At 43.4% G+C, this 27522-nt stretch overlaps 2 protein-coding genes across 3 annotated transcripts in view; both read left to right on the forward strand.

Moving 5' to 3' along the window:
• The window catches only part of hdac5 (histone deacetylase 5), a 72356-nt gene extending 55780 nt beyond the window's left edge, over window positions 1-16576 (forward strand). For both annotated transcript variants that reach the window (XM_072675194.1, XM_072675195.1), the window contains 14 exons: window positions 427-592; window positions 1678-1811; window positions 2081-2201; window positions 2786-2835; window positions 3957-4064; window positions 4159-4214; window positions 5234-5321; window positions 6581-6700; window positions 7193-7290; window positions 7573-7691; window positions 8674-8807; window positions 8968-9052; window positions 9147-9303; window positions 10394-16576. In XM_072675194.1, coding sequence (XP_072531295.1) covers window positions 427-592; window positions 1678-1811; window positions 2081-2201; window positions 2786-2835; window positions 3957-4064; window positions 4159-4214; window positions 5234-5321; window positions 6581-6700; window positions 7193-7290; window positions 7573-7691; window positions 8674-8807; window positions 8968-9052; window positions 9147-9303; window positions 10394-10433 — 1476 coding nt within the window. In that variant the 3' untranslated portion in view covers window positions 10434-16576. The remainder of the gene's footprint in view (window positions 1-426; window positions 593-1677; window positions 1812-2080; window positions 2202-2785; window positions 2836-3956; window positions 4065-4158; window positions 4215-5233; window positions 5322-6580; window positions 6701-7192; window positions 7291-7572; window positions 7692-8673; window positions 8808-8967; window positions 9053-9146; window positions 9304-10393) is intronic.
• Window positions 16577-18801: 2225 nt separating this feature from the next.
• On the forward strand, window positions 18802-27056 carry lsm12a (LSM12 homolog a). Its single transcript, XM_072674555.1, has 5 exons — window positions 18802-18945; window positions 22618-22751; window positions 22985-23094; window positions 24151-24277; window positions 25179-27056. The coding sequence occupies exons 1-5, from the start codon at window positions 18819-18821 to the stop codon at window positions 25269-25271; spliced, it is 591 nt and encodes a 196-aa protein (XP_072530656.1). The 5' UTR covers window positions 18802-18818; the 3' UTR covers window positions 25272-27056.
• The last annotated feature ends 466 nt before the right edge of the window (window positions 27057-27522 follow it).

The raw sequence follows: 27522 nt of genomic DNA on the forward strand, positions 1-27522 counted from the left end.
AACTAACACAGCATAAAAGCTGAATGCAATCAAATCCTCACAGCATTGCTCCTCCAAAATCTAGTAGGAAGCCGTCCTCCCTGGACAGTAGAGACAGTCTTTCCAACAGAAGCAGACTAGGCTCTTTTTTTAATACCCTTGATTTCGGAAGAAGCAATGTACAAGCAGATGTCCCAATACTTTTGTCCAAATAGTGAATGTGAGGTTAATTACCAACCAAAATTTAACACACTGTACAGTGTCGGAGCTTGATGTCAGCCCAGTGTTGTTTTCTGACGTATATGTGACTTAGATTTCCTACCAGACGTTTTTCTATGTATTAGTTATGACTGTTGACCGACTGCTGTGTGTGATGTAGAGGCTAGCGCCGCCGCTGTGGGAATGAGGGGAAGTGAGCTGAGCTGGTCTGAACGTTTTCTCCCGCAGTTCTCGGAGCAGCAGCACCTGCAGCAGCTGAATGTATTCCAGGCCTCTCTGTCTATTACGGGGATGCCCCACAGGCCGCTGGGACGGGCGCAGTCCTCCCCCATCACCTCCAGTCTTAAAGGGACGCCCATGGGCGAGTTACCCATCAAGCACCTCTTCACTACAGGTAACAGAGCGAGTCATAAAGTTTTAGAAGGCCGCTTATTTAGAAAAAATAATGTAATGTAATGTAATGTAATACAATGTAGTGTAGTGTAATGTATTGTAGTGTAATGTAATGCAGTGTAATGTATTGTAGTGTAATGTAATGCAGTGTAATGTATTGTAGTGTAGTGTAATGCAGTGTAATGTATTGCAGTGTAATGTAATGTATTGTAATGTATTGTAGTGTAATGTAATGCAGTGTAATGTAGTGTAATGTAATGCAGTGTAATGTATTGTAGTGTAGTGTAATGCAGTGTAATGTATTGTAGTGTAATGTAATGCAGTGTAATGTAGTGTAGTGTAATGTAATGCAGTGTAATGTATTGTAGTGTAGTGTAATGTAGTGTAATGTATTGTAGTGTAATGTAATGCAGAGTAATGTATTGTAGTGTAGTGTAATGTAGTGTAATGTAATGCAGTGTAATGTAGTGTAGTATAATGTAATGCAGAGTAATGTATTGTAGTGTAGTGTAATGTAATGCAGTGGAATGTAATGCAGTGTATTGTAGTGGAATGTATTGTAGTGGAATGTAATGTAGTGTAATATAATGCAGTGGAATGTAATGCAATGTAATTCAGTACAGTGTAGTGTAATGTAATGTACTGCAGTGGAATGTAATGCAATGTAATGTAGTGTAATACAGTGGAATGTAATGCAGTACAGCGCAGTGGAATGTAATGCAGTGTAATATAATGTAGTGTAATACAGTGGAATGTAATACAGTGTAATATAATGTAGTGTAATACAGTGGAATGTAATGCAGTACAGTGTAATATAATGTAGTGTAATACAGTGGAATGTAATGCAGTACAGTGTAGTGTAGTGTAATGCAGTGTAATATAATGTAGTGTAATACAGTGGAATGTAATGCAGTACAGTACAGTGGAATGTAATGCAGTGTAATATAATGTAGTGTAATACAGTGGAATGTAACGCAGTACAGTACAGTGGAATGTAATGCAGTGTAATATAATGTAGTGTAACACAGTGGATGTATTTCTTCTGATTGCGTCTTTTTCCTTGTTCTCTGTCGCCCTCTGTCTCAGGGCTGGTGTATGACACCCTCATGCTAAAGCATCAGTGTATGTGTGGGAACACACACATCCACCCTGAGCATGCCGGCCGCATCCAGAGCGTGTGGTCCAGGCTGCAGGAGACTGGCCTGCTGGGCCGCTGTGAGGTGAGTAGGCCGGGAAAACAAGAGGACAAAATAAAAGAAACAGATGTGTAGAGTAGCCTTAGCATATATGTATGAAAGACACAGTCAAAGTGTTTATGTGGCATTTAGGTCCACTAACTACTTTATAAACATCTGTTTATGTGGTTTACAGCTGCACTGGCACTCACATGTACATGTTGTGGTCCTACACTGCTGTTCAGCAGCTGTTTCGTCTTTAACCACAGAAAATGACCTGATTTGTTTATTTGTTTGTTTGTTTGTTTGTGTAGAGGATCCGAGGCAGGAAGGCCACACTGGACGAGATCCAGACGGTGCACTCTGAGTACCACACACTGCTCTACGGCACCAGCCCGCTCAACAGGCAGAAGCTGGACAGCAAGAAGCTCTTAGGTGTGTGAGGGAGTGAGCGCATTTCATTGACTGTGGGCAGATGTTCTGCACTGCACTTGCTGGTCTCCTGGCTGCAGTAACCCAAAAAGGGGCTCTCCCCCCCAAGCGCCCACTGACGAATGCGTCCATTAAACGCGTCCCCCGCTCACTTCCGGTCTGGTGCGCAAACCTCTACTGACAGACGCTGGAGTATTTTTAGGTCCTAGACGTTCCTCCCCCGCCTCTGAGTCACCAGCAGAGTGCAAGTGTGTGTGTGAGTGTGTGTATGTATGTGTGAATGTCTTAGGCTAACGGGGATCAGGTGTGGGTTGTGGCGACGGGCCGAATTATGCTTGTATGTCTGTAAATCTGTGAATCTGTGAGGGGATTGTGTGCAGATGTTCTGTAGAGGTGTCTTAACAAACCTGCACAGTATTAAGGTGAGCACTAGGGGGCAGTGTCACATTCTTCATTTGGACAGAAATTTGATATTTCGGGAGGAAGTAGGAAGTAGTTAATGGAGTTAATGTACAGACACAGTCGTAGTCATATAGTGGGTCTGTAGTGAAGGAGTTCATGTATTGCTTTGTCCTATTTCCCCGCAGGTCCAATCAGTCAGAAAATGTATGCTGTGCTACCATGTGGAGGAATTGGGGTGAGTATGGTTTAGCCATACCTGTATGTCCATTCATCCATTTATCCATCCATTCAGTCATCAGTTTATCCATTCATACATCAATACACTCAAATCTCAGTCCAGCCATCCAAGCATCAGTACATCAATCCATCCAGCCGTCCAATCATCAATCAAGTCATCAGTCCATCTGTCCATATACTTAATTATCAATCCATCCTTTTATCCAGTTGTTAATCAATCCATGTATCCAACCATTCCTCCACCTATCCATCAGTCTATTCTTCTTCTATTCTTCTTCACATCAACCAATCCATCAATCCATCCATCCATCCAATCATCAGTCCATTTTTATCCATCCATCTAGTCATCAATCCATCCCATCCATCCAATCATCAGTACATCCAGTCAGTATTTTCATCCATGCATTAAATATTTAATCTTTAATCCATTTATCCATCCAATCATCAGTCCGTGCATCCAGTCATCAGTCCAGCTATCCATCCATCTACTCAGTCTTTTCTTCCATGCATTAAATATTAAATCATCAATCCATTCATCCAATCATCAGTCCATTTTTTCCATCCATCTAGTCATCAGTCCAATCAGTCTATTCATCCATGCATTAAATATTAAATCATCATTACATCCACCCATCCATCCAATTATCAATCCATCCCTTAAGTCATTAGTCCGTATGTCTATATATCCAATCATCAATCAGTCAATCAATCCATCTGTTTATCTATCCAATCATTAATCAATCCATGTATCCAGTCATTGCTCCCCATCCATCAGTCTGTTCTCCCATCCATCCAATCAGTCTATTCATCCATGCATCCAATCATCCATCTAATCATCAATCCTTCCATCCAGTCAGTCCACCATGCATCCAGTCATCAAACCATCCATCCAATCATCTGTCACTTTTTTCATTCATCCATCCATCCAGTCATCAAACCATCTATCCAGTGATCCTTACACTCATCGGTCCATTTATCCATCATCATCCATCAATCTACATCCAGTCAGTCCATCCATCCTTTTTATCCGTCCATCCTCACCTCGTCTGTCTGTGGTCATGATGTTGCAAGCCTGCAGTAACGTTGAGGCTGCACTGACGTTGCTTTACGGCTCCGCAGGTGGACAGTGACACGGTGTGGAATGAGATGCACTCTTCGGGCGCCGTGAGAATGGCAGTGGGCTGCGTGATCGAGCTGGCCTTCAAAGTAGCAGCTGGAGAGCTAAAGGTAGCTCCTCACTTCATAACAAATAGAAACTGCAGGGCTTCAGTCGCTCTCAGGTAACCTTTAATCCCTCCTCCTTCACCTCTCTGTCCAACAGAACGGGTTTGCGGTGGTCCGTCCTCCTGGACACCATGCTGAGGAGTCCACAGCCATGTGAGTAGTGCAGACGTCACACTGGTAATATTCACAGGCTGCAGGAGTGCAGATTGAACAGGACTGCAGATTGAACAGGACTGCAGATTGAACAGGACTGCAGATTAGACTGAACTGCAGGTTAGACAGGACTGCAGATTGAACAGGACTGCAGATTGAACAGGACTGCAGATTGAACAGGACTGCAGATTAGACAGGACTGCAGATTAGACAGGACTGCAGATTGAACAGGACTGTAGATTAGACAGGACTGCAGATTAGACAGGACTGCAGATTGAACAGGACTGCAGATTTAACAGGAATGCAGATTGAACAGGACTGCAGATTGAACAGGACTGCAGATTAGACTGGACTGCAGATTAGACTGAACTGCAGGTTAGACAGGACTGCAGATTGAACAGGACTGCAGATTGAACAGGAATGCAGATTAGACAGGACTGTAGATTAGACAGGACTGCAGATTGAACAGGACTGTAGATTAGACAGGACTGCAGATTAGACAGGACTGCAGATTGAACAGGACTGCAGATTGAACAGGACTGCAGATTAGACTGAACTGCAGGTTAGACAGGACTGCAGATTGAACAGGACTGCAGATTGAACAGGAATGCAGATTAGACAGGACTGTAGATTAGACAGGACTGCAGATTGAACAGGACTGTAGATTAGACAGGACTGCAGATTAGACAGGACTGCAGATTGAACAGGACTGCAGATTAGACAGGACTGCAGATTGAACAGGACTGCAGATTGAACAGGACTGCAGATTAGACTGGACTGCAGATTAGACTGGACTGCAGATTAGACAGGAATGCAGATTGAACAGGAATGCAGATTGAACAGGACTGCAGATTAGACTGGACTGCAGATTAGACAGGACTGCAGATTGAACAGGACTGCAGATTAGACTGGACTGCAGATTAGACAGGACTGCAGATTGAACAGGACTGCAGATTGAACAGGACTGCAGATTGATTGCTGGTTTGACTCAAAGAGCTGTTTGTGGTTTCTATTTTTAGGGGGTTCTGCTTCTTCAACTCAGTGGCCGTCACAGCCAAGCTGCTACAGCAGAAACTGGGTGTGGGAAAAATCCTCATCGTAGACTGGGTGAGAGAGAAGTGGCTCAGAATTACTGATAATATGACCAATAGTGCTTTTATTTATGTCATAATAAGACATTTTAATATGAATAAAAAAGCCATAATGGAGAAATAGCTTCTATAAATGTGACTACTTTTATAGCCTATTAAGACATATATTCTTAATACAGTCATTTTAATAAAATATATGATACACTGGAAAAATGTCAAATGCAAGAAACCATCTTAAATTCAGTCTAAATATCAATTTCGTATTTGGAGATTTTTGTAAAATATCATAGGATTTATGTCACTTAATTATAGTTATTTTCAGTTAGTAAATGTGCTAGTAATTTTATATGGTGAAATTATTGTATTGCCGTTATTTTTTTAATTGCCAACAGAATAATCATAAAAAAAATATATAAAGTTGATTAAAATAAGATCATATTTAAATATTTATTTATAAACAATAAAAATATAAATAAACATACATTTTCAAAAATAAAAAGAGTTGAGTAATGTTGTACTTCAGAATTTCAACTTTATCTAGTGGGATTGTTATTTTCACAGTTTCATAATCTGCCAACACAACAATAATCATTTAAATATAATATTTAATTGATTAAAAGTTATAAAAATGTAGTTGAATAATATTATTCTTACAACCTCACTAATAATTGTATATAGTGAAACTATTTTATTGTCATATTTTATTTTCTTATATAATAAATTAAAATAATTTTTTGTTTAAATAATAATAAAGTATATTTTTTACAATATATATATTATCATTATTTTAATCTTCTCATAGAATAAAACTAAATATATTTTAAATATATAATGTATTAAAAATATGTATAGTATTTTAAAAATAAATAAATCAATAAAATAAGTACAGCCATACATACTTACAATTTCACTAGCAATTTGATCTAGTGCAGTTTTTTTATTACCATTATTTTTTATTTACCAATAGAATAGAACTAAATGTTTTTTTTATAATATTTATTTTATGTGTTTTTAAATTTGTAAAATAAAAAAAGTTCAATAACAAAAAGTTATTCTAGAATGAGGATTATTAGATACACTGACCAGATTTAATAGGTTTTTAAATGCCAAGAAATGAAGCCAGTAAAGCTTCTTATTAGGATCAAATCTAAACCCTCTCCAGTTCTGTACGGATCCTAATCCAGGGACACTTACAGACGATGTGTAATAAGACTAACAGTAAGGGAATGACAGGCATACTGAAAACAACAAACCCTCGTCTGTGCCAAAATACAGGACATTCACCACGGTAACGGGACCCAGCAGGCCTTTTACAACGACCCAAATGTGTTGTACATCTCCCTGCACCGCTATGATGACGGCAACTTCTTTCCCGGCAGCGGCGCTCCTGAGGAGGTGAGGGGTCCTGTTTGAAACATCTCTGCTTTCTTGTCCTTTGATTTGCTCTCGCAGAAAAAGTGTTTGGTCTCATCTTTCTCTCTGTCTCTCTCTCTCTCTCTCTCTCTCTCTCTCTCTCTCTCTCTCTCTCCATCTCTTTCTCTCTGTCTCTCTCTCTCTCCCCATCTCTTTCTCTCTGTCTCTCTCTCTCTCTCTTTCTCTCTCCATCTCTTTCTCTCTGTCTCTCTCTCTCTCTCTCTCTCTCCATCTCTTTCTCTCTGTCTCTCTCTCTCTCCCCATCTCTTTCTCTCTGTCTCTCTCTCTCTCTCTTTCTCTCTGTCTCTCTCTCTCTCTCTCTCTCTCTCCCCATCTCTCTCTCTCTCTCTCTCTCCCCATCTCTTTCTCTCTGTCTGTCTCTCTCTCTCTCTCTCTCTCTCTCCCCATCTCTTTCTCTCTGTCTCTCTCTCTCTCTCTCCCTCTCTCTCTCTCTCTCCCTCTCTGTCTCTGCAGGTGGGAGTGGGTCCAGGTGTGGGCTTTAACGTGAACATTGCCTGGACAGGAGGAGTAGACCCTCCCATGGGGGATGTTGAGTACCTCACAGCCTTCAGGTTTGAGCACCTCATCAATCCGACTACTCACTATATATAAAAACCTTGTATCTCCATTTTTGACATTTGTCAGAATTTCATGATGAATGGACCAACAGAAATGCTCCAAAATGTCTCTTAAAAGTTCAGAAGGTTTTTCCTCCTCCTGTAAAGCTGCTGTTTTGTAGATACCAGGTTTTTGCATGACATTAATGATAGGTAGCTCCTGATTCCTAATTCCTGATTCTCTACATCCATCTATGGAGGACTTCATCATTGCTCTGTGTCCGTGTGTCTTTACAGGACAGTGGTGATGCCCATCGCTAACGAGTTCTCCCCTGACGTGGTGCTGGTGTCGGCTGGTTTCGACGCCGTGGAGGGCCACCAGTCCCCTCTTGGCGGCTACAATGTCACCGCTAAATGTGAGTGAGCTGACGAGGACCCTGTCCATGTCCAGGGACAGTGTGTAGTCCATTTCAATGTTCATTCATACATCACTGTACATTAGCATCAGCCAGGGGTTGTTGGCTTTTTTTGGATGCCTTTGACTCTGCTGTCCTCTACTGGCGGAAATTTGCATTGCATTACATTACCTGCACTGCTGAGTGTAGCTGCTCCAGCTATCTCCTTCAAGATACACTCCCATGAAGATGTTTATATAGCTAGAAAACAGACGTAGATGACGATTTGTTCTTTAGCAAAGTTGTCTTTGACCAGGTCAGCTTTTTGGTGGCCATCAACAAGCAGTACACACACAGGACTTTCAGTGGAGTTGAGGTCAGGACTTTGGGCCTGCTTTATCCATTAACAACCACCTTTTATATGCGTTTGAGCTCCCTGTCCTCTTAAATACCCAATTATATCTATGCTTCAACCGTCTAGCTCAACACCTGATTCAGCTCCTTAATTTCCAGGTTTAGTAGGTTTCCCTGTAAGAGCAGCGAAATCAGCGAACTGTGCTGGACTCCAGCCCTCTTTGCCCACCCCTGGTCAACTGATGCTAAAGAAATAGGTAGTCTCTAAGGTAGTGCCTAGGGCATGATGCTCCCACCACCATGCTTAACAGCTGGCCCAGTGTCTTAGCTTTTCTCCTCAACACGTTCCTCCAGAAGGCTTTTTCTTTGTCCATGTGGTTCAGCCGCAGACTGTAGTCGAGCTTATAGGTGCCGATGTTGGAGCAGGGGCTTCTTTTTTGGATGGCAGCCTTTCAGTCTCAGACATGGTCCATAAGCTCACTTAACTGTAGACTGTAGTGACACTGGTGGTGGTGATGGTCCAGCCATCCACGGTCGTGATGAGTGTATGTAAACTCATCCAGTGCATTTTGATCATCTGACTGGAGCTGGACCAAGTGTCCAGATAGCGTGTATTCATCCCAGCATGCTCTTCACTCTTCACCCACAGGTTTTGGCCACCTAACCAAGCAGCTGATGAAGCTGGCAGGTGGGCGCGTGGTCTTGGTGCTGGAAGGGGGTCATGACCTGACTGCTATCTGCGACGCCTCCGAATCCTGTGTGGCGGCTTTGCTTGGAGACGAGGTGCTCACTAAACCCCTTACTGCTTCACAACAGCCAATCAGATTCCTGAGCTCAGACAACACCCCCAGACACAGTACATATATGACCTGTGTGAGCTCTGTGTATGCCTCACTCAGAGGATTCATGTGTGTTGTGTGTGTGTGTGTGTGTGTGTGAGCAGCTGGATCCTTTGCCTCAGACTGTGCTTCAGCAGAAACCCTGTCCAAAAGCCACAGCCTCCCTTGAGAGAGTCATTGAGATTCAGGGTAAGAGAGAGAGAGAGAGATAAGGGGGGTGTACAGCTTCTGTTGGGATATAGACAGCTTTGTAGTGTTTGACTCACTCTCTGTCTTTCCGTAGGTAAACACTGGGCCTCGGTGCAGCGGTCAGCCCCCACAGTAGGCCAGTCTCTGCTAGACGCTCAGCGACGGGAGAAGGACGAGGCCGACACTGTGACGGCCATGGCCTCCCTCACCGTGGACACGGAGCAGACAGCAGCCTCCTCACAGAGCAGCAGGTAACTAACAGTGATTTCTAACGATCTAACCAACGAGACTGGACATTACCTCAGAAAAGACCTCTAAAGGAACAAGCCCCAGGGCATGTTGCTACCACCCCCATGTTTAACAGTTGGTACAGTGTTCAAGGTGTTGAATAGCTCACCTTTACTTCCACAAACATCTTGATCTCCTCTGATCGTCAAACTTTTCTGGAAGACGTTTCTCTTGTCCGTGTGGTTCAGCTGCACCTGTTGCTCGAGTTCGAAGGTTTGTTGATTTTGGAGCAGGGGCTTCCTTTTTGATGTTAGCTTCATAGCTTCAGTGCAAAGCTAAAGGAGGAGACTTCAGACACCAGACGTGTCTTGGCTGATCCACTACATTTGAGATAATGAGGAAATGAGTTTCTTTAATGTTCCTCATAGCTGCAGCATCTGAACATCCTCACCTACACTGTATGGACAAAAGTATTGGGACACCTGCTCAATCTTCATTGTTTCTTCCAAAAATCATGGGTGTTTCTCCTGCTTCTGTTGGAGTAACCGTCTCCACTGTCCAGGGAAGACGGATTTCTGCTAGATTTTGGAGGAGCGTTAGGGTGAGGTCAGGATGTTGGATGATGATCACAGCCCCACCTCATCCTCAGCTCCCCTACTCATCCCAAATGTACTGGATGGAGAGGACCAGAGAACACAGTTCCACAGCTCCACAGCTCAATGCTGGGAGTCTTTATACCCATTTTGGCAGTACTTTTCTGCAGGGACTAGACAAGCTGTGGATGCGTGCATTTGCACGTCTGTGCCAGTAATGGGCGCAACGTAAAGTGGCTGAATGCATTTACTAGTCCACAAACATTTGGACACATACTGAGAAATGCAAGACGGAACCCATATAACGTACACTAAACAGCAGTTTTGGACCTGAGTGCCCCTTTATTTATCACCCCTCAACCCTCCTCAATCCCTGCCGAGGCCTGATAGGCAGGCTGTGTGACATGTTAACGTGATGCATGCTGGGTACTGTAGTCAGAAATGCACTACAAAAGCCCATATAATATATAATAAATATAAACAGCATTCCATTAACCAGCCTTCACCCCTCATCCCTCAGGGCTGCCGAGGAACCAATGGAGGAGGAGCCAGTGTTGTAGGAGGAGACGCTCCAGCCTGAATCACCGCGGTGACCTCAGTGTGTGCACACCTGCTTGACGACACCAGTCACCCTTCGAGTCACGCCTCCTTTTCCTCCACCCAGCTTTTTTGACCGGTTCCCTCGGGCCTTCCGCTCATTTCCAGGTGCTTGACGTGACGAACGGACGCACGAACGAACGGACACGCGCTCAGCCGCCGGACCTCTCTGCGTTTTGCCCTCTAAAACGTATTCGAAAAACAGGCGACACACTTACACCACACATACGGCGGCGGAAGGGGAACAGGCGGACATCCGGACGGGACATCCATCCGGATTCAAGCGGGACCTTTTTTATTTCGGATTTTTTTTTTTTGGAGGGGGGGCTTGGTTTCATTTTTTTTATTTTCTCCTTTTGGTGGAACGAGGAAGCCAATAAAAGAGAGAGAAGAGAGAAAGAGAGCGGGAGAACGATGCCTGGGCAGGAAAACTACAGACGCGCCGGGCTGGGATGTTGCCACGGCAACAGCTGGAGAAGGAAAGGAAAAAAAAAAGAGAGAGAAAATAAACAAACGAATAAATCAATAAAAGCTACATTTTACTGGACATTTTCCGTACTTTCTATTTACGGAAATACGGATGTCTGACATGGAAAAAGCCAACAAGCAGCAAAAATATTTCGACAGTCACTCAAACGCACTCACACACACACTTACACACACACTGAACTAAAACTGTTGGGACTAGCGCGCTGAAACGCCGAAACTAGCTCACTTCCTTTTTTTCTTCAAGTTCTTTGAGAACGTGAGAACCTCTTTATTCCCTGTCGCGTCTGTCGCCGGGTCCGTACACCTGTCCGTATGTACAATATCCTGCTGGGAAAAAGCACACAGACATATATGAGGACTATGATAACCATGTACAGGCAGATATGTATTCTGTGGTTTTGTGTGTGATGTGCAAACACATACACAACACCCACACACACACACACACACTTTGTATTCCCTTTAGCGTCCGTTGGGCTGTGGGTCTGTGGAGGCCGAGCCCACAAGCTTTTTGGGGTAATTTTTTTTTGGGGGGGAGGGGGGGGGTCTTGAGAAAGCAAGGTGTTCAATTTTGCTATCCTTTTTCTAATGTCTCGGAGGAGTCGATGACTACACGAGTACAGGAGGGCATATTTGACTCACTACGACTCACATCACATGAACACTCACACACACACACACACACACACACATCCTCACACGTGCATTGACTGAAGGAGTGCGGGCGTAAATACGTGGAGCGCTTTCAGTATTTTTGTCTCTGACTAAGGGAACGTGGACAAGCGTTGAAAGAACTCGGTGCCTTTTATACTAAAGAATATATTTAAAAGACACACACACACTCACAAACACACACATACGCGCAAACACACACCAACACCACCCTGTTGCATCGAAACAGTAATATCCACAGTAATAGAACTCTTGTTTGTTTGTTTGTTTGTTTGTTTCCTTTTCCTGTTTCCGACTGCCTTAATTTTTGAGAGAGCGCCGTTCTACTTTTCATCTTTGCTTTTTGGGGCTTTTCTGTTTTGTCTTTTTTTTATAAGCCATGCAGATGGAGAGCACAGCGAGGACCCTCCAGGGACCCTCTTTCTTCCCCTACCTTTTCTCTTGTCCTTCTTCTTCTTGTTCTTCAGTCAGGGTGGACACAGTAAAAGGTCAGCGGTCAACCTTGTCGACCTTAAGCCTTGCTACGTCGTTGTTGTTATTGTTATTTCTCTGCTCTATATTTTTTTTGTTTTTTTGATGATGATGATGATGATGACCAACTCGTGCGATCTCGATTACTTGTTTGTTGTTTGTTTGTTTGTTTAGGTCACTTTTTCCCTCCTTTGTACATAGCATTTGGCCTCTCTTCTCTCCGTGGACGTCTTTGGAAGTTCAACTGCAATTTATTTGCCATGGACTTTAAAGTGTGTGGTCACTTTTATATGGAAAAAAGAACTAGTTTCGTTCTCTCTCTCTCTCTCTCTCTCTCTCTTTGTTGTTTTTGCTGTTTGTTTGTTTGTTTTATATGAAAACTCTCAAAAGCAAAACAAAAACATCTGTCAGTGTTAATCTGCTCAGTCGATTGTAAGTGTGAAGTGCTGGGTGCAGTTGCACGGTGTTTGTTAGTTGTTTTTGTTGTTGTTTTTTTGTTTGTTTGTTTGTTTGTTTGTTTGTTTTTCGCCCCTTTCTTTTCTAAGTGACGTTTCGTTTGCGTGTCGTGTCACTGCGCGATGAATGTGGCATCAGGGTTTTTTAAGGGCAGATGTACAGACTTTGTTCCTTAAAAAAGAAAAAAAACAACAACAAAAAAACACACAGTTCTTTACGATTATGTTGTTTTTTTGTTTGTTTGTTTTCTCCTGTTTTCTGTTTTTTGTAATGTATTACTTATTACAGGCAATAAGGTCAAACACCACTTTGGCTTTGAACACTACACACACACACACACACACACACGGACACTCAGACACTTCTGCCACCTTCTGCAAGAATATCGGCCACTTTCATTGCCCACTGATATAGCTTTACTCCTTCGATTATTTTTGCACCAGATAAATTTTATTTTCATAAAAAAAAAACTTGTTGACGGTTTTGTAAAGCGGCGTACAAAAACAAACAAAAAAAAAAAACAACTAAAAAGTGGGTGAAAAACAAGCGCTTGCTGTTCACTGACTTTACCTTTAACTGAGACAGCGGGCCGTCGTTCTTCTGCAGGAATTATTTAAAGTGTCTCTTTGGGCCAACTTCAGTCCAGCCTTCTTTGCGTCAGAGAACCTCGAGCGTAGGCATTTCCTCCTGGTCAGCAGATCTGAGTTTCATTAAGGGAAGGAAAAAAAATAAATAAACAAAGGAAAAAAAACGGTTGAATACTGTTTAGTTCAAACGGTGGCATGTTTGTAGCTTCGGGGCTGAACTTGGCCCGAAACTGTTGTACACATACTATACTAGAACTTCAAGCCAACACTGCTGTGAGACGAGACGCAACTCAAAATCGTTGCTGTCACGCAAAAAAAAAAAAACACGTGTATGTTTAAAAAAACGCAAATTGAACGAAAAAAAAACGTAACTTTCAATTGAAGTCGATGTAAAATTTAGATTTTATTCGTTTTAGTCATTTTGGAGCATTTCTATTGGTCATCATTGAATTTCTACACAATGTAAAGAACAACCGACAGAATCGCGCTACTTCAAAACGTGAAAAATGTGAACGATAAAAAACGGAGATACGTATTTTCTGTTTTTGCGGGACAGCAATGAAAATACTTGTATATTTATATATATATATTTATATATATATAGATATATATATAGCCTACAGTACATGTACCAAAATTTGGTCACAGGGAAAGACGAGCGTTTCCATTCCGGCACGATCACCTTCGATCCGGTCTGGAGCGCCTCGTCCGGTGTTTGATTTCCTGGCACTTGTTTTGGTTTGTTTTTTTAATCCTTGTGTAATTTTAGAAATTTCAGGTGGAAAAAAAGGAAACGTTGGAGCTTACAGCATTTCTCGACTCTCCCTCCTTTATTTATTTGGAGTCGGAAATGAGCACCGGACAGGATTTAGGATTTGCGAGGTTTTTCTAGAGCCTTGAATATTCGTCTTCTTGTAAATCTTTTTGGAATCTTTGTGTTGGTTCACTCGGACTCAGCCTCACAGCCTTTTTCGGGCAATAATAATTTATAACTGTATGTTGCACAACTCTAACGCAAAGTTATGGCCAGTTTTCCGTGCTCCTCCATCCTGCGCAGAGAGAACAGTGTTAACGAGTTTTTTGACGCATGTCGTTCACGTCGTGGTCATTGACGGCAGTTTGTAGCTTGTTTGTTTGTTTGTTTGTTTGTTTGTGGGTGGTTGCTTGTTGTTTGTTCCCCTCATTGGTGTGCCAGCTGTTCCGCTCACGTTAGTCGGTGGTCTTCTCTTGGAGCACTCAGTGTTTTCCTCGTTGGTTTACTGCGGGAATGTGCCGATATGAGAATTCATTCACAAACATTCAAATTCGAGCAAATTTCGGACCTTTTTAATGCCTTTGTACTAAGAAACGGTTTTGATCCTCATGTCCGGACGTCTCTCAGGCGGCTCTGATCTACAAACATGTACAAAAGTCAATGCAGCTTGAGTGCACACTGCTATTAAGCAAACAGGGTGGGAGGGGGGCGCACCACCAAATACTAAAATATCCAGACTTTCATGCTGGAATATCGAGTTGCTATGCTGCTGAAATCCCTTGTAATGAAAAACCCTTGACTTTTGGATTTCACTGCAGAAACTTGGACGACATTAACTGAATTACTATAACAGGGGAATGTAACAGGGTTGTAAAATGAATAAAACGCCGCTATTTTAGCACAATCCTCGAATATTAGACTGAAATATCGGCCAATTCTAATCATCAGTCATCAGTTAATATATCTGCTGATCGCCGATTGGTTCTGAAATTGACGTGCCCCCCAGCTCGGCGGTCTTGGTGCCCCGACACTATTGCCCAGGGGTCGCGAGTTCGATTCCCGAGCCGTGCTGCTTTGCCATCAGCGACCGGAGTCTGAGAGAGCACAATTGGCCATGCGCTCTCTCCAGCTGGGTAGATGGCGCTCTCGCCCCTCATCACTCTTGACCGACGTTGGCCTGTTGGATGTAGGCGTCTGTTGTTTTCCTCTGACCGTGTCGCCTGCCTGGTGATGTGGCTAGTTTTACATGTATCGGAGGAGACATGTGCTAATCCTTACCCTCCTACTGTCGGGAGCATTGGTAGTGCTAGGGGGGAGCTATGAAGGGGTGGGTTCATCAGCAGGACCAAATATTATTAATAATAATAGAAAAAGTGCATCCCTCCGTGACAGGATTGTAAATAAGCCATAAGCGATATGATTGGAAAGGCATAGCACTCAGACCTCGTCTTAAAAATATCTTAAAAACACTATTTAAAAAAACTACAACAGTGCTTGGACCCCTAACGAACAGCTCGAGCTGATTCAGGCCACTGTATTTAAAATACTATAATATAAACAGGGAGAATCCCGTATGTGTGTGTGTGTGTGTGTGTGTGTGTTGGGCTGGGGGGTGCTGTGGGCTTCACTGTCCCGACAGGAACTACCGCCACCATGTTTGACAGCGTCTCGATGTAGATGACTGAGCATTGCGATCTGTGCATAGTTTCTTATCATGGTTTCGTGGTCATTGGCTGTCGGCTGTGCGTTGGTGGGCGGTGAAAGGCGCTGTTTTCGTCCTCGTTTCTTTTCTTCACGTGAACAGGTCGTGCTCTTTCTCTGGTCGGGCGTCTCCGACGTGTCGGGCGGCTGCTGGCGCGGCTCTTTTTACGGGGCCTTTTCTTTCTTTTTTTCTTCAGAGTGTTGAAGGAGCGCGACAGGCAGACAGGAAAAGCAGCGTGTTTCGTTTTCTGGGGTTTTTGGAGGAATGTGGTCCTGAAACACATCCACGGCAACCGTTTCTAAAGACGTTTTTCTTAAAATAATGTAAAAAAAAAAAAAAAAAAGACGACAAAAAAAATAAATAAAAAAAAAGGCAACAATATGAAGAGGGCCTTAAGGTGGACGCTGGAGGACCTCTTTGTGTGTAAAGACATTCACCGTTGAAGATCAGCTTTGTTGTCGCCGCCACACTATTTTGCTATTCAGTAAATATGTATATTTATTGATATTTCATATGTTGTGTATATGTAGTGCCCTATGATCGTCGAGGTTCAGAGTACTTGTATATTTTTTGACTTTTTTCGAACGAGAGGTTGTCTATTCAGTCGTCCCTCCATTGCTCTGGTGTTCTCCGTCGCCACTCTTCGTGATTGGATGTTTGAATACGTGACCGTCTTTTAACCTTACATTTTTAATATTCTCTCTCTCTTTCTCTTTGTCTCTCTCTCTCTCTCTCTCTCTCTTTCTTTCTTCTGGTCATATTGATATGCAGAAGTTGAAATTATCAAAAAGCACATTCCTTAATTTTCTTGTGTTTCTCTTTTGATGCTTTCATGTCGCAACAATACAAAAGGTGTGTATACTAACTGCTACACACGTGTATATAGAGTGCATATATGTGTACACATGTGCAATACACGCTATTTGAGCAATCTATTACTGTGATTATAATTCATTAAAATTGCTGTCCCTTTGATCTCCGGCTGTTGATCTCCTTCACTGCTCCGCACACTTTCGTTGGGTGTAGCTCAGCTCTGCTCCGTTCACGCTACTGTACTCCTATGGTGTGAACCTCAGATGTGGTAGACGTATACTAATGCTGCCTCAAGCAGAGGCCCTATAAATGAGGTGACCGGCCACTGGTTGATATATGAATGGGAGTTGTCATAACGATCAAATGGTGCCTGGTACGGATTAGGTCCCGCCCTTCAACCGGAGGAGCCAGTCAACTTGCTGGTTACGGATAAAGTCCCGCCCTTTAACGGGAGGAGCCAGTCAACTTGCTGGTTACACATAAAGTCCCGCCCTTCAACGGGAGGAGCCAGTCAACTTGCTGGTTACAGATAAAGTCCCGCCCTTTAACGGGAGGAGCCAGTCAACTTGCTGGTTACAGATAAAGTCCCGCCCTTCAACGGGAGGAGCCAGACAACTTGCTGGTTACAGATAAAGTCCCGCCCTTTAACGGGAGGAGCCAGTCAACTTGCTGGTTACAGATAAAGTCCCGCCCTTTAACGGGAGGAGCCAGTCAACTTGCTGGTTACGGATAAAGTCCCGCCCTTCAACGGGAGGAGCCAGTCAACTTGCTGGTTACGGATAAAGTCCCACCCTTTAACGGGAGGAGCCAGACAACTTGCTGGTTATGGATAAAGTCCCGCCCTTTAACGGGAGGAGCCAGTCAACTTGCTGGTTACAGATAAAGTCCCGCCCTTTAACGGGAGGAGCCAGTCAACTTGCTGGTTACACATAAAGTCCCGCCTTTCAATGGGAGGAGCCAGTCAACTTGCTGAAACCTCAAATATTAAACAATTTTAGTCATCAGTTAATATATCTGCTGATCGCCGATTGGCTCAGAAAATTGACGTGCCCAATCAATTCAATTCCCAACCAGGTATGCAGCTGGTATAAGTATAAGTGGAGTAAACACAGCAGTGATCCGCCATAACATTAGGACCACCTGCCTAATACTGTATAGGTCCCCCTCGCGTGGCCACGGCAGACCCGATTAATCGAGGCATGGACTTCACAAGACCTCTGAAGGTGTCCTGTGATATCTGGGACCAAGATGTGAGGTGGGGCCTTCATGGATCGCATCAGTGAGCTTTAGGTGCCTATGACCCTGCCACTGGTTCACCGTTTGTCCTTTCTTGGAGCACTTTTGGTAGGTACTGACCACTGCATACTGGGAATACCTCACAAGACCTGCCTGATGTTTTGGAGAGGGGGGTGGATTCTTATGCCTTTACCGCCTTTATCACCTTCAAGAACTGACTGCTGCCTAATTTACCCCAAACCCTTGGCAGATACCACTTCACCTGCCAGTGGTGTTAATGTTATGGCTGATTGTGGATGTTGTCTGCATTCGTAAAAAAAAAAAAAAACAAACAAACAAAAAAACCTTTGAGGTCTAGCTTTAATGTTATAAATAAAAACGTATTCTATTATATATATTTTTATATTATAAATTATGTTTTATTATCTATGTATTTTGAGTACTTTAAAAAGAAAAACAACAGCATTAAGATCTAAACATTATAACTGATTATTAGGCCTTTTCTATTTGATATTAAAGAATCTAATAAAATAAAAAAACAAGTATAAAATAAAATATGTATAAAAAACATTTAAAACGTGAAAAAAAATCCAACAATTAAAACAAAATCGGACAAAATTATCCAAAATGTAAAAACGTAAAAAACATTCAATATATTTAAAAAAATGATTTAAAAAATATTGTCTGCATTTGTAAAAAAAAAACAAAAAAACAAACAAACAAAAAAACCTTTGAGGTCTAGCTTTAATGTTATAAATAAAAACGTATTCTATTATATATATTTTTATATTATAAATTATGTTTTATTATCTATGTATTTTGAGTACTTTAAAAAGAAAAACAACAGCATTAAGATCTAAACATTATAACTGATTATTAGGCCTTTTTTATTTAATATTAAAGAATCTAATATAATAAAAAAACAATAAAATATGTATAAAAAAAACATTTAAAACGTGAAAAAAATCCAACAATCCAAAAAAATCGGACAAAATGATCCAAAATGCAAAAACATAAAAAACATTCAATATATTTAAAAAAAAATGATAAAAAAAAAATATTTATGTCAAAAATAAAAATAAAATCTGTCGCAGTCCTACGTCAGCGACGTGATGACGCGCCCGCGTCATTTACGTAAGCGGCGCTGTCGGTGAGCGGGCGGAGGAAGATGGCGGCTCCTGCTGCGGGTGAGTACTTCAGCATCGGCAGCAGCGTCTCCTGCCTCACCTGCCTGGGCCAGCGCCTCCAGGGGGAGGTCATCGCCTTCGACTACCACACCAAGATGCTGACCTTGAGTATCCTTTGGTTTGAACCTCGCAGTTGAGCTGGGATGGTTAAGTTTAGGGGCCACGGAGCCGCAACGCTCCGCCTCTACACATCACTCACGTTACGCTAGCGCCGTTTCCCCTAAATACTGGAGTGCAGTGCGGGGCTTAGGGGGGGGGGTTTGCGTTCACACGCCAAGGCTAAGACCCCCGGTTCGGTGGTGGGCTCTTCGGATGGGTTAAATGCGGGTGTTGGAGCTGGAAAAGGCTGGAAGGTTATGGGAGTATTAGGCTAAAGTTGGCTGCTCACTGGAATTTGTCCGTTCCACCTTAAATGCTGCAGCAGTTGCATTCTGGCGCCCCAGGCGCCAGAATGCAACTGCTGCAGCATTTAAGGTGGAACGGACAAATTCCAAAAAAGCCCCAATTTCAAGCTGTAAATCATTCCCACCCACATAAATCCAACCTATCCTCCACGTTAACCGTCAAATATGTTCGCTGGTCTAATAACTAAACCCTGTGCCTCACCACAAGCCATCAAACGTGGACCTAAATGACCCACACACCCTCTTAGGTCGACCCACGTGATTGCTAAACTGTCAGAGCATTTAGCTAGCTAGCTAGCTACCTAGCTACCTTTTAGCCACCTACCTACCTTCTTATAACCATCTAGACGACGACCACCTCCTCCTCGACCTTCTGGACACAAATAAGGGTCCTCAGTTTCCCCAAGCTGACCAAGCTGAAGCCTCCCAGCCTCATTATGCTAGCTAGCTAGCTTGCTTGCTAACTAGCTCTGCTATGTTAGCTTGACTTGCTAACGTGACTGTGACCATGTTTCACGATGTAGAGGCAAGCACCAGTCTCCCAGCACTGTTGGGCTGACCTGCCAAGCCTGTGTTTGTTTATTTGTTTATTTATTTATTATTATTATTATGGTGAGATTTTGTAAAATGTATTAATTTTCTATTTTCTAAGATTATCTTGTGCTTTATATCTCTTATTAGGCTGTTATTTTAAAAGAAAATGACTTGAATGGTCAGGTAGGTCAGACTGGACTGTAAGATATTATTAAACGCTATAAAATGGTTAAAAATTGCTCCAAATTAAGTCAGTTGGTTTAGGATTGAGTCAGATTTAGAAAATTGTCGCTGTGGGGTTGTGGTGTTTATAGAAACATGAAGATCAGGTCGAATCCTTGATCAGGACGTTCTTATGATCCGCGTTAAATACGGATAGGGACGTCCAAATACTTCTGTCCATACTTGCCGTCCATTTACTCCCTATTCGTGCGCGCGTTCCGAAGGCTTACGGATCCGGACGTCGGAAAAGATGCAGCAGCTGCCTTCTGCCAGTACTACGGCGTCGTTTAAGGTGGTATGGAAAATTGGAGGCTGTGCTTGGCTGTGCTCTCAGGTACCCCCCCCCCCCAGGTAGGTCTGAACCCAAATGGCGGTTCCGAAAGGTCCTCAGATCACGGCCCAGGCCAGTAGGCCAACATGTGGTCTGAGTAAAAGAGGATGGATGGATGGTTCAGACGTTACAGGAGGTTGAGGCAGGCTGTCGTAGAATTCCAAAAAGGTTGACCCGCCAAAATGACGACCTGCCAACGTCAGGAGCTGTCCCCTCTTTAAACCAATCGGTGTCAAGAATAGGGAGATGCAGCCCCTTGTAGGTAGATCATGCTGAACTACAGTGTGAACCCAAAACTAACCAGACAGAAAACCCCTGTGTATCTTGGTTGGACTAAAATGTTGAGACCTCTACAGATCAGAGGTCGGTGCGCCTGTTGTTTTTCTTAGACGGGTCCTGGGGCCTTGGACCTATTTCAGAGTTGTCCGAGGTTTATTTTAGGATGCAGGATTTCAGGATCCAGCACCTATGAAATTCATTTCCCTCTCCGCTCCGACAGTCCGTCCTGATGAGCTTTAACGTCTTCAGCGTTTCTAAGTTCAGCCAGTATCTGCTCCCGGCATCAGATTCAGTACCCTGACTCTGGCCTGCAAAGCTAAGACCTGGATGGCGATGGTCAAAACCCGATCTGCACCAAGAGTCCTTCCAGCATTGAGTATGGCTCGGCTCGGCTCGACCCGCCATCCTTTAAGCTCCACAGAAGACGAGCGTCCAGGCTTTGTTCTGTCCTGCACCGAAGTGGTGGAACGAGCTTCCCCTGGGTGAGACCCTGATCTTTTGGATTCTAGCCTTTAGAAACTAGCTGAGTATTTTCTGAGCGAACAGTGAAGCTCTGTTGAAAGTGACTCTGGAGAAGAGCGTCTGATAAATGCGGTAAATGTAAATGAGTGCAGTCATTACTGCTAAAATGCCGACTATCCTCGAATGAATTTCGGTCAGAGAAAGTCACCAGACTTCACTACCTGTATCCCCTACTGAGTCCGCTCCTCACTGTAACGTTGGCAGACTGCTTGTCACAAGCCGGCGGATCAGTCAGTTGCCCTGTGGGCGCTCTTGAAAGGCACAGGACCGCCAGAGCGAGAGCGAGGAGAGGAATGTGCCCATGGCTGCTGAAGTTTCAGATCTCGTTTGTCACTCTATGTAGGCTGGCAGTGAACCAGGCATTACACCCTCCTCCATGCCCGCTAGGTGGTAACAGAAGGCCGCAGGCACGGGAATGCAGTAAGCCAGAGCTGAACGTCATGGGCATGAATTGGGATGTTTGATTCGAGGGGTTGGATGACGTTGATGACCAAACGGTCTCCCTTTAGCAGAGTGGTGAGGTGATGAACCAACAACATTGTGCACAATAACCCAGTAGTTGGATGAATTTGATGATGAGGGCAGGGTGCAGCCCAGGACCAGTGAGGGTTAAGTTTCTTGCTCCAGGTCCCAGCTTAGCAGAACTGGGTGTTGAACCTACAACCTTGTGAACAAGACTCCAGTAGTAAGTTAGCAGTAATTGGATAATGTTGTAATTAAGTGCAGGGTGTGAGCCTTTAGCAGAGAGGGTTAAGGGCCTTGCTTGAGGGCTTAAACAGTGTCAGCCTAATGGATTGGGGTGTTGAACCCATAACCTTGTGAATAGTAATCCAGTAGTTGGTAAGTAATAGCTGAATGATGCTGATGATAAGCATAGGGTTCATCTCTCTTCTTTAGGTGAGAATTAAGGGTGGCCAACGGTGGCAGCTAAGTGGACCAGGGTATCAAACCCACAACCTTGTGCACAATAACCAAGTATTTGGATGGCGATGGTGAGTGCAGGGTGCAGCCCTGGAACAGGGAGGATTAAGTTTTTTGCTCCAGGTCCCAGCTTAGCAGAGTTGGGTGTTGATCCTACAACCTTGTGAACAAGACCCCAGTAGTTAGTTAGTAGTTATTGGATAATGATGTATTTTAGAACATTAAGCAGAGAGGGTTAAGGGCCTTGCCTGAGGGCCCAAACAGTGTCAGCCTAATGGATTGGGGTGTTGAACCCATAACCTTGTGAACATTAATTCCGTAGTTAGTAAGTAATAGCTGAATGATGCTGATGATAAGCACTTTGCTCAGGGTCGCCAACGGTGGCAGCTTAGCGGACCAGGGTCTCAAACCCACAACCTTGTGCACAATAACTAAGTATTTGGTTGGTGATGATGAGTGCAGGGTATGTATGCATTTCTGGACAAGCTGAGAGCACCCGCTGTCATCCCCGTCAGTATGTCTGTCCTCGCGGTGCTTGTTGAATATGCCTTGACTGCTCTTCTTCAGAATGCGCCCCATCCAGCGGCAAGCCCAACGTTAGCGACGTGGTTCTCGTCAATTTAGCCTACGTGTCCGAGGTGGACATTGTCAACGACCGCACTGGGACTCCTCCCCCATTAGCATCTCTTAATTTTAACAAGGTAAGACCAGTCCAGTCTTATTAGATATATATTTTTTACACACAAACTGGGTAAAGCAGCTTGTTCTGATTGACAGATGCTGCTAATTACTGTGTAATTAGTTGAATCATGTGATTTTTTTTTTTTTTTTTTTATAATTTGATATTTTAAATGTGCAGAATATGGTTCTTCCCTGGCGAAGAGCTTCTGGAAATGCCTTGACTCTCCCGTTTCTCCTCTCTTCTGTTCTGCAGCTTGTGACTAGAGCTCGGGCAGAAAAAGAAGACAAGTTGTCCCAAGCTTATGCAATTAGCGTTGGAGTCTCAGTGGAGGGCCAGCAGCTGTTCCAGACGATTCATAAAACGTGAGTGCTGCCGAGCTCTTTCAGACAAATTCCCACACTTTTAATTTGTCCTGATCCTTCGTTAAGAGGCCGCTGACACACAGGAGGTTCACATTCTCGGCACTGCGGTGACTGCGTCGAGTTAGAGTACTTCTAAATGTTGGCTGTGTACGTCTTCAATCCGACTATTTCCAGTTTGCTGCAACTGTATATGCTATGTTTACAACAGGGCTTTGTTGTCCACTCACAAAATAGCCCTAATTACCTACAGTAATAAACGATGCAGGTTCGAGACTCTGTGCAGTCCTATGCACAAATTTGGACCGGCGTTATTAGTCCTGTCAAGATAATTACACTCAATCAATTTATCGTACTGTATACAAACACAACCTCAATAATTTACACTAACCTCGATATTCCCCTTTGTGTTTACTTGACAGTTTTAACAGAGAATTTCCTATGATAGCTGTGCAATGACCATATTTAATCATATTGTGATTAAATTGTCATCGTGATGCACAATATTCTTCTCTAAGCATATCGAGGATATCGGCAGTGCTTAAAGAGCACTGATCAGCTGCACGCATCTTTGCGAACAGTGGAATTAGTATGGTGTAACTGGATGAAGTGCAGCACATGAATGAAAATCACTGGACTAAATATGGGAGTATTTGGAGGGTAGCATTTTGTCCGTGATGAATATCGTGTATCGTGAAAGTGTTTTTAAATATCAGGATATAACATTTTCCCCACATCGCCCAGCCCTGGTTCCAATAGCAAATCTGTTGTGGCCCCAGGCTTAATTTCTGCCTAGGAAACCAACCCAGTGTGTTCTTTAGGCTTTATACCCAATACTTTTATAGGCAAGCTTGTTTTTGTTATTCATTCAATCCAGCCTGATCTGAAATCCAAATGTCCTTTAGCACTTTTTAAATCCTAAGCAGATGTGTTGTGAAATCTGAAAGGAGCTGTTGGCTTTCTGAGACTGTGAATCTGCTTCAGATGTGCTGTGGAACGGCTGCTGGACTGGAGTGTTTCTGAAGGCCTGTTTTGTTTTTTGTGTTTTTTCTGGCGCAGCATCAAAGACTGCAAGTGGCAGGAGAAGAACATTGTGGTGATGGATGATGTTATCATCACTCCACCGTACCGAGTGGACAACTGCAGAGGCAAAGAGGGCAGCGCTGTAGGTCACGTACGCAAAATAGTAAGTAGTACTGTCCGCTCGAGTTCAGGATCTGAAAGCCACGATGAGAGACTGAGGCAGTGTCGCACTGGGGGCTTAAAGTGAATGTCTGTCTGTGTCTGTAAAGCAGTCACTTTATTGCAGTGTCTTAGTTGCAGTGCTGAGTCCCAACCCAGAGCCCTACTGCCTATATATATATCTATCTCACACACTCCTAGAAATGTTTTTCAGCAGTGGTGGCAGGCCAATAATATATAGATAACCCCTGATGTATAGATAATGTAGGGGCAGGGGGGTGGGGGCTGTACACAAGCTGTACAGGGCTAGGATATGAGCGCTAGCTGAGGTAACCTGGCCATGGCCTTTGTTTGTTTGCCAAAAGTCTGGCTGCCTTCCTCTGTGTACATTTCAAGTCGTGTGTGAACTACTCGATTATGGCTTTATTTAAGGCAATACTGTCAGAATGCTGCATGGTGAACAGTGCTCAAACTTATTAAGGCTTAGATTTTGACACAGACACACACACGTTTCTGCTATCTGACGTTTTTCAGTTGTTAAGAGCCCTCTGCAGAGTTGGTGGTGGTGGTATTATATGACTTTTCCTAAAATGCTGAAGTAATTGCTGCTAAATGTCTGTATCTTCACTTTTCTGACATGATGTGAATGGAGATTTTGGCGTGTAAATGTGACGTTATGTACACATTTTAATATATCGCTAAGAATTTGTACAGTTCATTTTTCTGCATCTTGACTGTGGAAGATTTTTCTGACACTGTTGTAATTGGCTGTGGAAAGAGCTATATACATTTGCATTAATTTAATATGTAGCTTGTGGACCCATCCTTTTATAATCTGCAGTGTAGATGAAGAAGGTTCAAAGGTTGATGTTAACAGCGCCTCCCTCTTCCTCCTCCTTCCTCAGGTCGAGAAACACTTCCGCGACGTGGAGAGCCAGAAGTCGGTGCAGCGATCACAAGCACAGCAAACACAGAAGGACTCGGCTTTGTCGGCGTGAGCGCGACCCCCGTGCAGAGCGCTCTCCCGGCACTGCAAGTTTTCGGGTTTCCTTTTATTTCAGAGTTTTATTTTTCGGTTCTCTGCCCCACAGAGGCTGAGCTAGCTGCGGCCTGCCAGCAGGGGGCGTCGTAGACGAGCAGAGAAATACAAAACAGTCTGTTAAAAAGAGGGCAGAATAGGAGACCCTTAAATTATTATTCTTAACCCCCCCCCTCCCCCAAAAAGATTTATTTGACTGAACATCTCAAACCCCCCCCCCCCAACCCCACCCCCCCATCATTCAGCTCTCCCATCCAGTACACATGCTCCCCCTTCCCACCCAGCCTCGTTCTCCCCGTCTCTGACTGCTAACCAACCTGCACACATTCCATATATTCCAAGAAACAGGATGGCTCAGAAGCCGGACCCATAACCGCTGTCTTTCCCCTCTATTAGATCCCGCCGGTGCGACTGGAAAGGGACTGTTTTAAGCTCTAAAAGGTTTGAACTGGATTACTGTAAATCAGTCTGGGAGGAGAGAGTGGTTTATTTTTCTAACAGTCGACTGAAATGAGGTGTTTGTGTGAGAGTGAGAGAGAGCGAGCGAGACGGTTCAAGAGCAGGTGGTTAAAGATGCACTTGGCAGGAGGCGACCCTTCAGAGAGGTCCGTCTCCGTGGCCTGACATCAGGTGCTGGACACGTCTGTCCTACAAATATAGATATATAATCTCTACATCAGGTTTCTCAGAGGCATCATTACCACACACCTCATTTTCAGCCCAGTTGTGTTCTTCCCTTCGTACCATCCTCCAGCTGTCCCGTCCCTTATCGTCCCGAGACCTGTTGGCGTTCTTCACGCTCGCAGACGAAGGAGCGAAGCTCTTGATTATTTTACTGTAAGGGCGCCTTCTGTTTACACGCTCGGTCAGGTCTCGGCACGCTCCAGACTGGCTGTTTGTCGCTGTTCGAAAGCGGGGTTGAAATTTAGAAATCTGGCCACACAAATAAATAGAGGGGCTTCAAAGGGTTCTTCAAGCTGTGCAGAACCACTTTTGGTTCTATTAAAAAAGCCACGAATGTACTGGAGATGTTACAGGTTAAGAACCTGCACTTGATGGAAAAGGTTCTTCAGACACGCAGCTCCAGGGGTTCTTCTGTGGCATCATTTGAGGAACCCTTTTGAAGCACCTTCATTCTTAAGCGTGCAGAACTCCTCCTACGCTTAGTTCAGTTAAACCTTGTGAATACCTCTTCCACCTTGACGGGACCTCTTTGTTACAACACCTCATTCTGTGACCTTTATTATTATTATTATTATTTTTGTTATTTTTGACGCTTCCCTCGATCAGTGCATTCCACCACACTTCAGTGACCGCAGCTTTATTATTCTTCTCAGTTATGGGTCAGTTCATATCTCGCTTGCTCAGTTCTTGCGATCAGACCGATTTAAAGATCTTTTTGTTAGTTTTGTTTTTGTTTGTTTTTCCAATAAAAGAAAATGTGTTCAAGAGATATCTTGCCATGTTGGAGACTGAGATTGGGGTGGGGTGGGGAGAAAGGGTGCATTGCAGGTGGTCTTAAGCTGGGGTCTTCCCTCTCCCAGCCTCGTGGAAACTCGTAGCCTGACGGAGGCTCTGCCAGTGGCGCCAAGCTGCGACGGCCATTCGCATTACATAGCAGTTCACTTTGCTCATGTGTCAACGAAGTTGCCGCTGCTTAGGACTCTTTCTTTTTTCCCCAGTATTTTATTTTTTATTTTTAAATAGTTAACATGGAAATAAATAAATAATGAGGAAAAAAAAACGTGTTCACTTATTATTTTTGTTATGATCCAATGGTTGAGGGTGTTGTATAGAGTTGTCTCTTGGAGTAGTGCCACAGAACAGAGGATATAGCTTAGGGGAATATTAGCTTTATTTTTATTTATTTATATATATATTTAATTAATTAATTAATTTCAAATAAAACATTTTTCCACAGCCAACATAAGCACATCTCCTCCAGTTATGCTATAATTTTATCACGAGAGCCTTTTATGGAGTATGATTATGAAATAAATACTACAAAAATAATGATCTATGTTATAGTTTATATATTTTAATCATAAGTATTTTATTAAAATTCAAAGTCATGATTTTTAATTCTTTTTAATTGCTGTGTTGTTTCCGACAGTGATGCTGTATATGTATGTCAGCCATATCACTCATATCTCTGTCATGCAGAAACCAAAATAGCAGATCTAGGAAAAAAAGCTTCAGTAGTCTAAATT

The sequence above is a fragment of the Salminus brasiliensis genome, chromosome 3, assembly GCF_030463535.1.
Source record: "Salminus brasiliensis chromosome 3, fSalBra1.hap2, whole genome shotgun sequence".
Taxonomy (NCBI): Eukaryota; Metazoa; Chordata; class Actinopteri; order Characiformes; family Bryconidae; genus Salminus; species Salminus brasiliensis.

Excerpts from the sequence above, each read along its gene's own strand:
- lsm12a (XM_072674555.1), top strand. The coding sequence starts at position 18,819 with ATGGCGGCTCCTGCTGCGGGTGAGTACTTCAGCATCGGCAGCAGCGTC. Across the intron at positions 18,946-22,617 it reads CACCAAGATGCTGACCTTGA|AATGCGCCCCATCCAGCGGC; the intron begins GTATCCTTTGGT and ends GCTCTTCTTCAG. Across the intron at positions 24,278-25,178 it reads TAGGTCACGTACGCAAAATA|GTCGAGAAACACTTCCGCGA; the intron begins GTAAGTAGTACT and ends CTCCTTCCTCAG.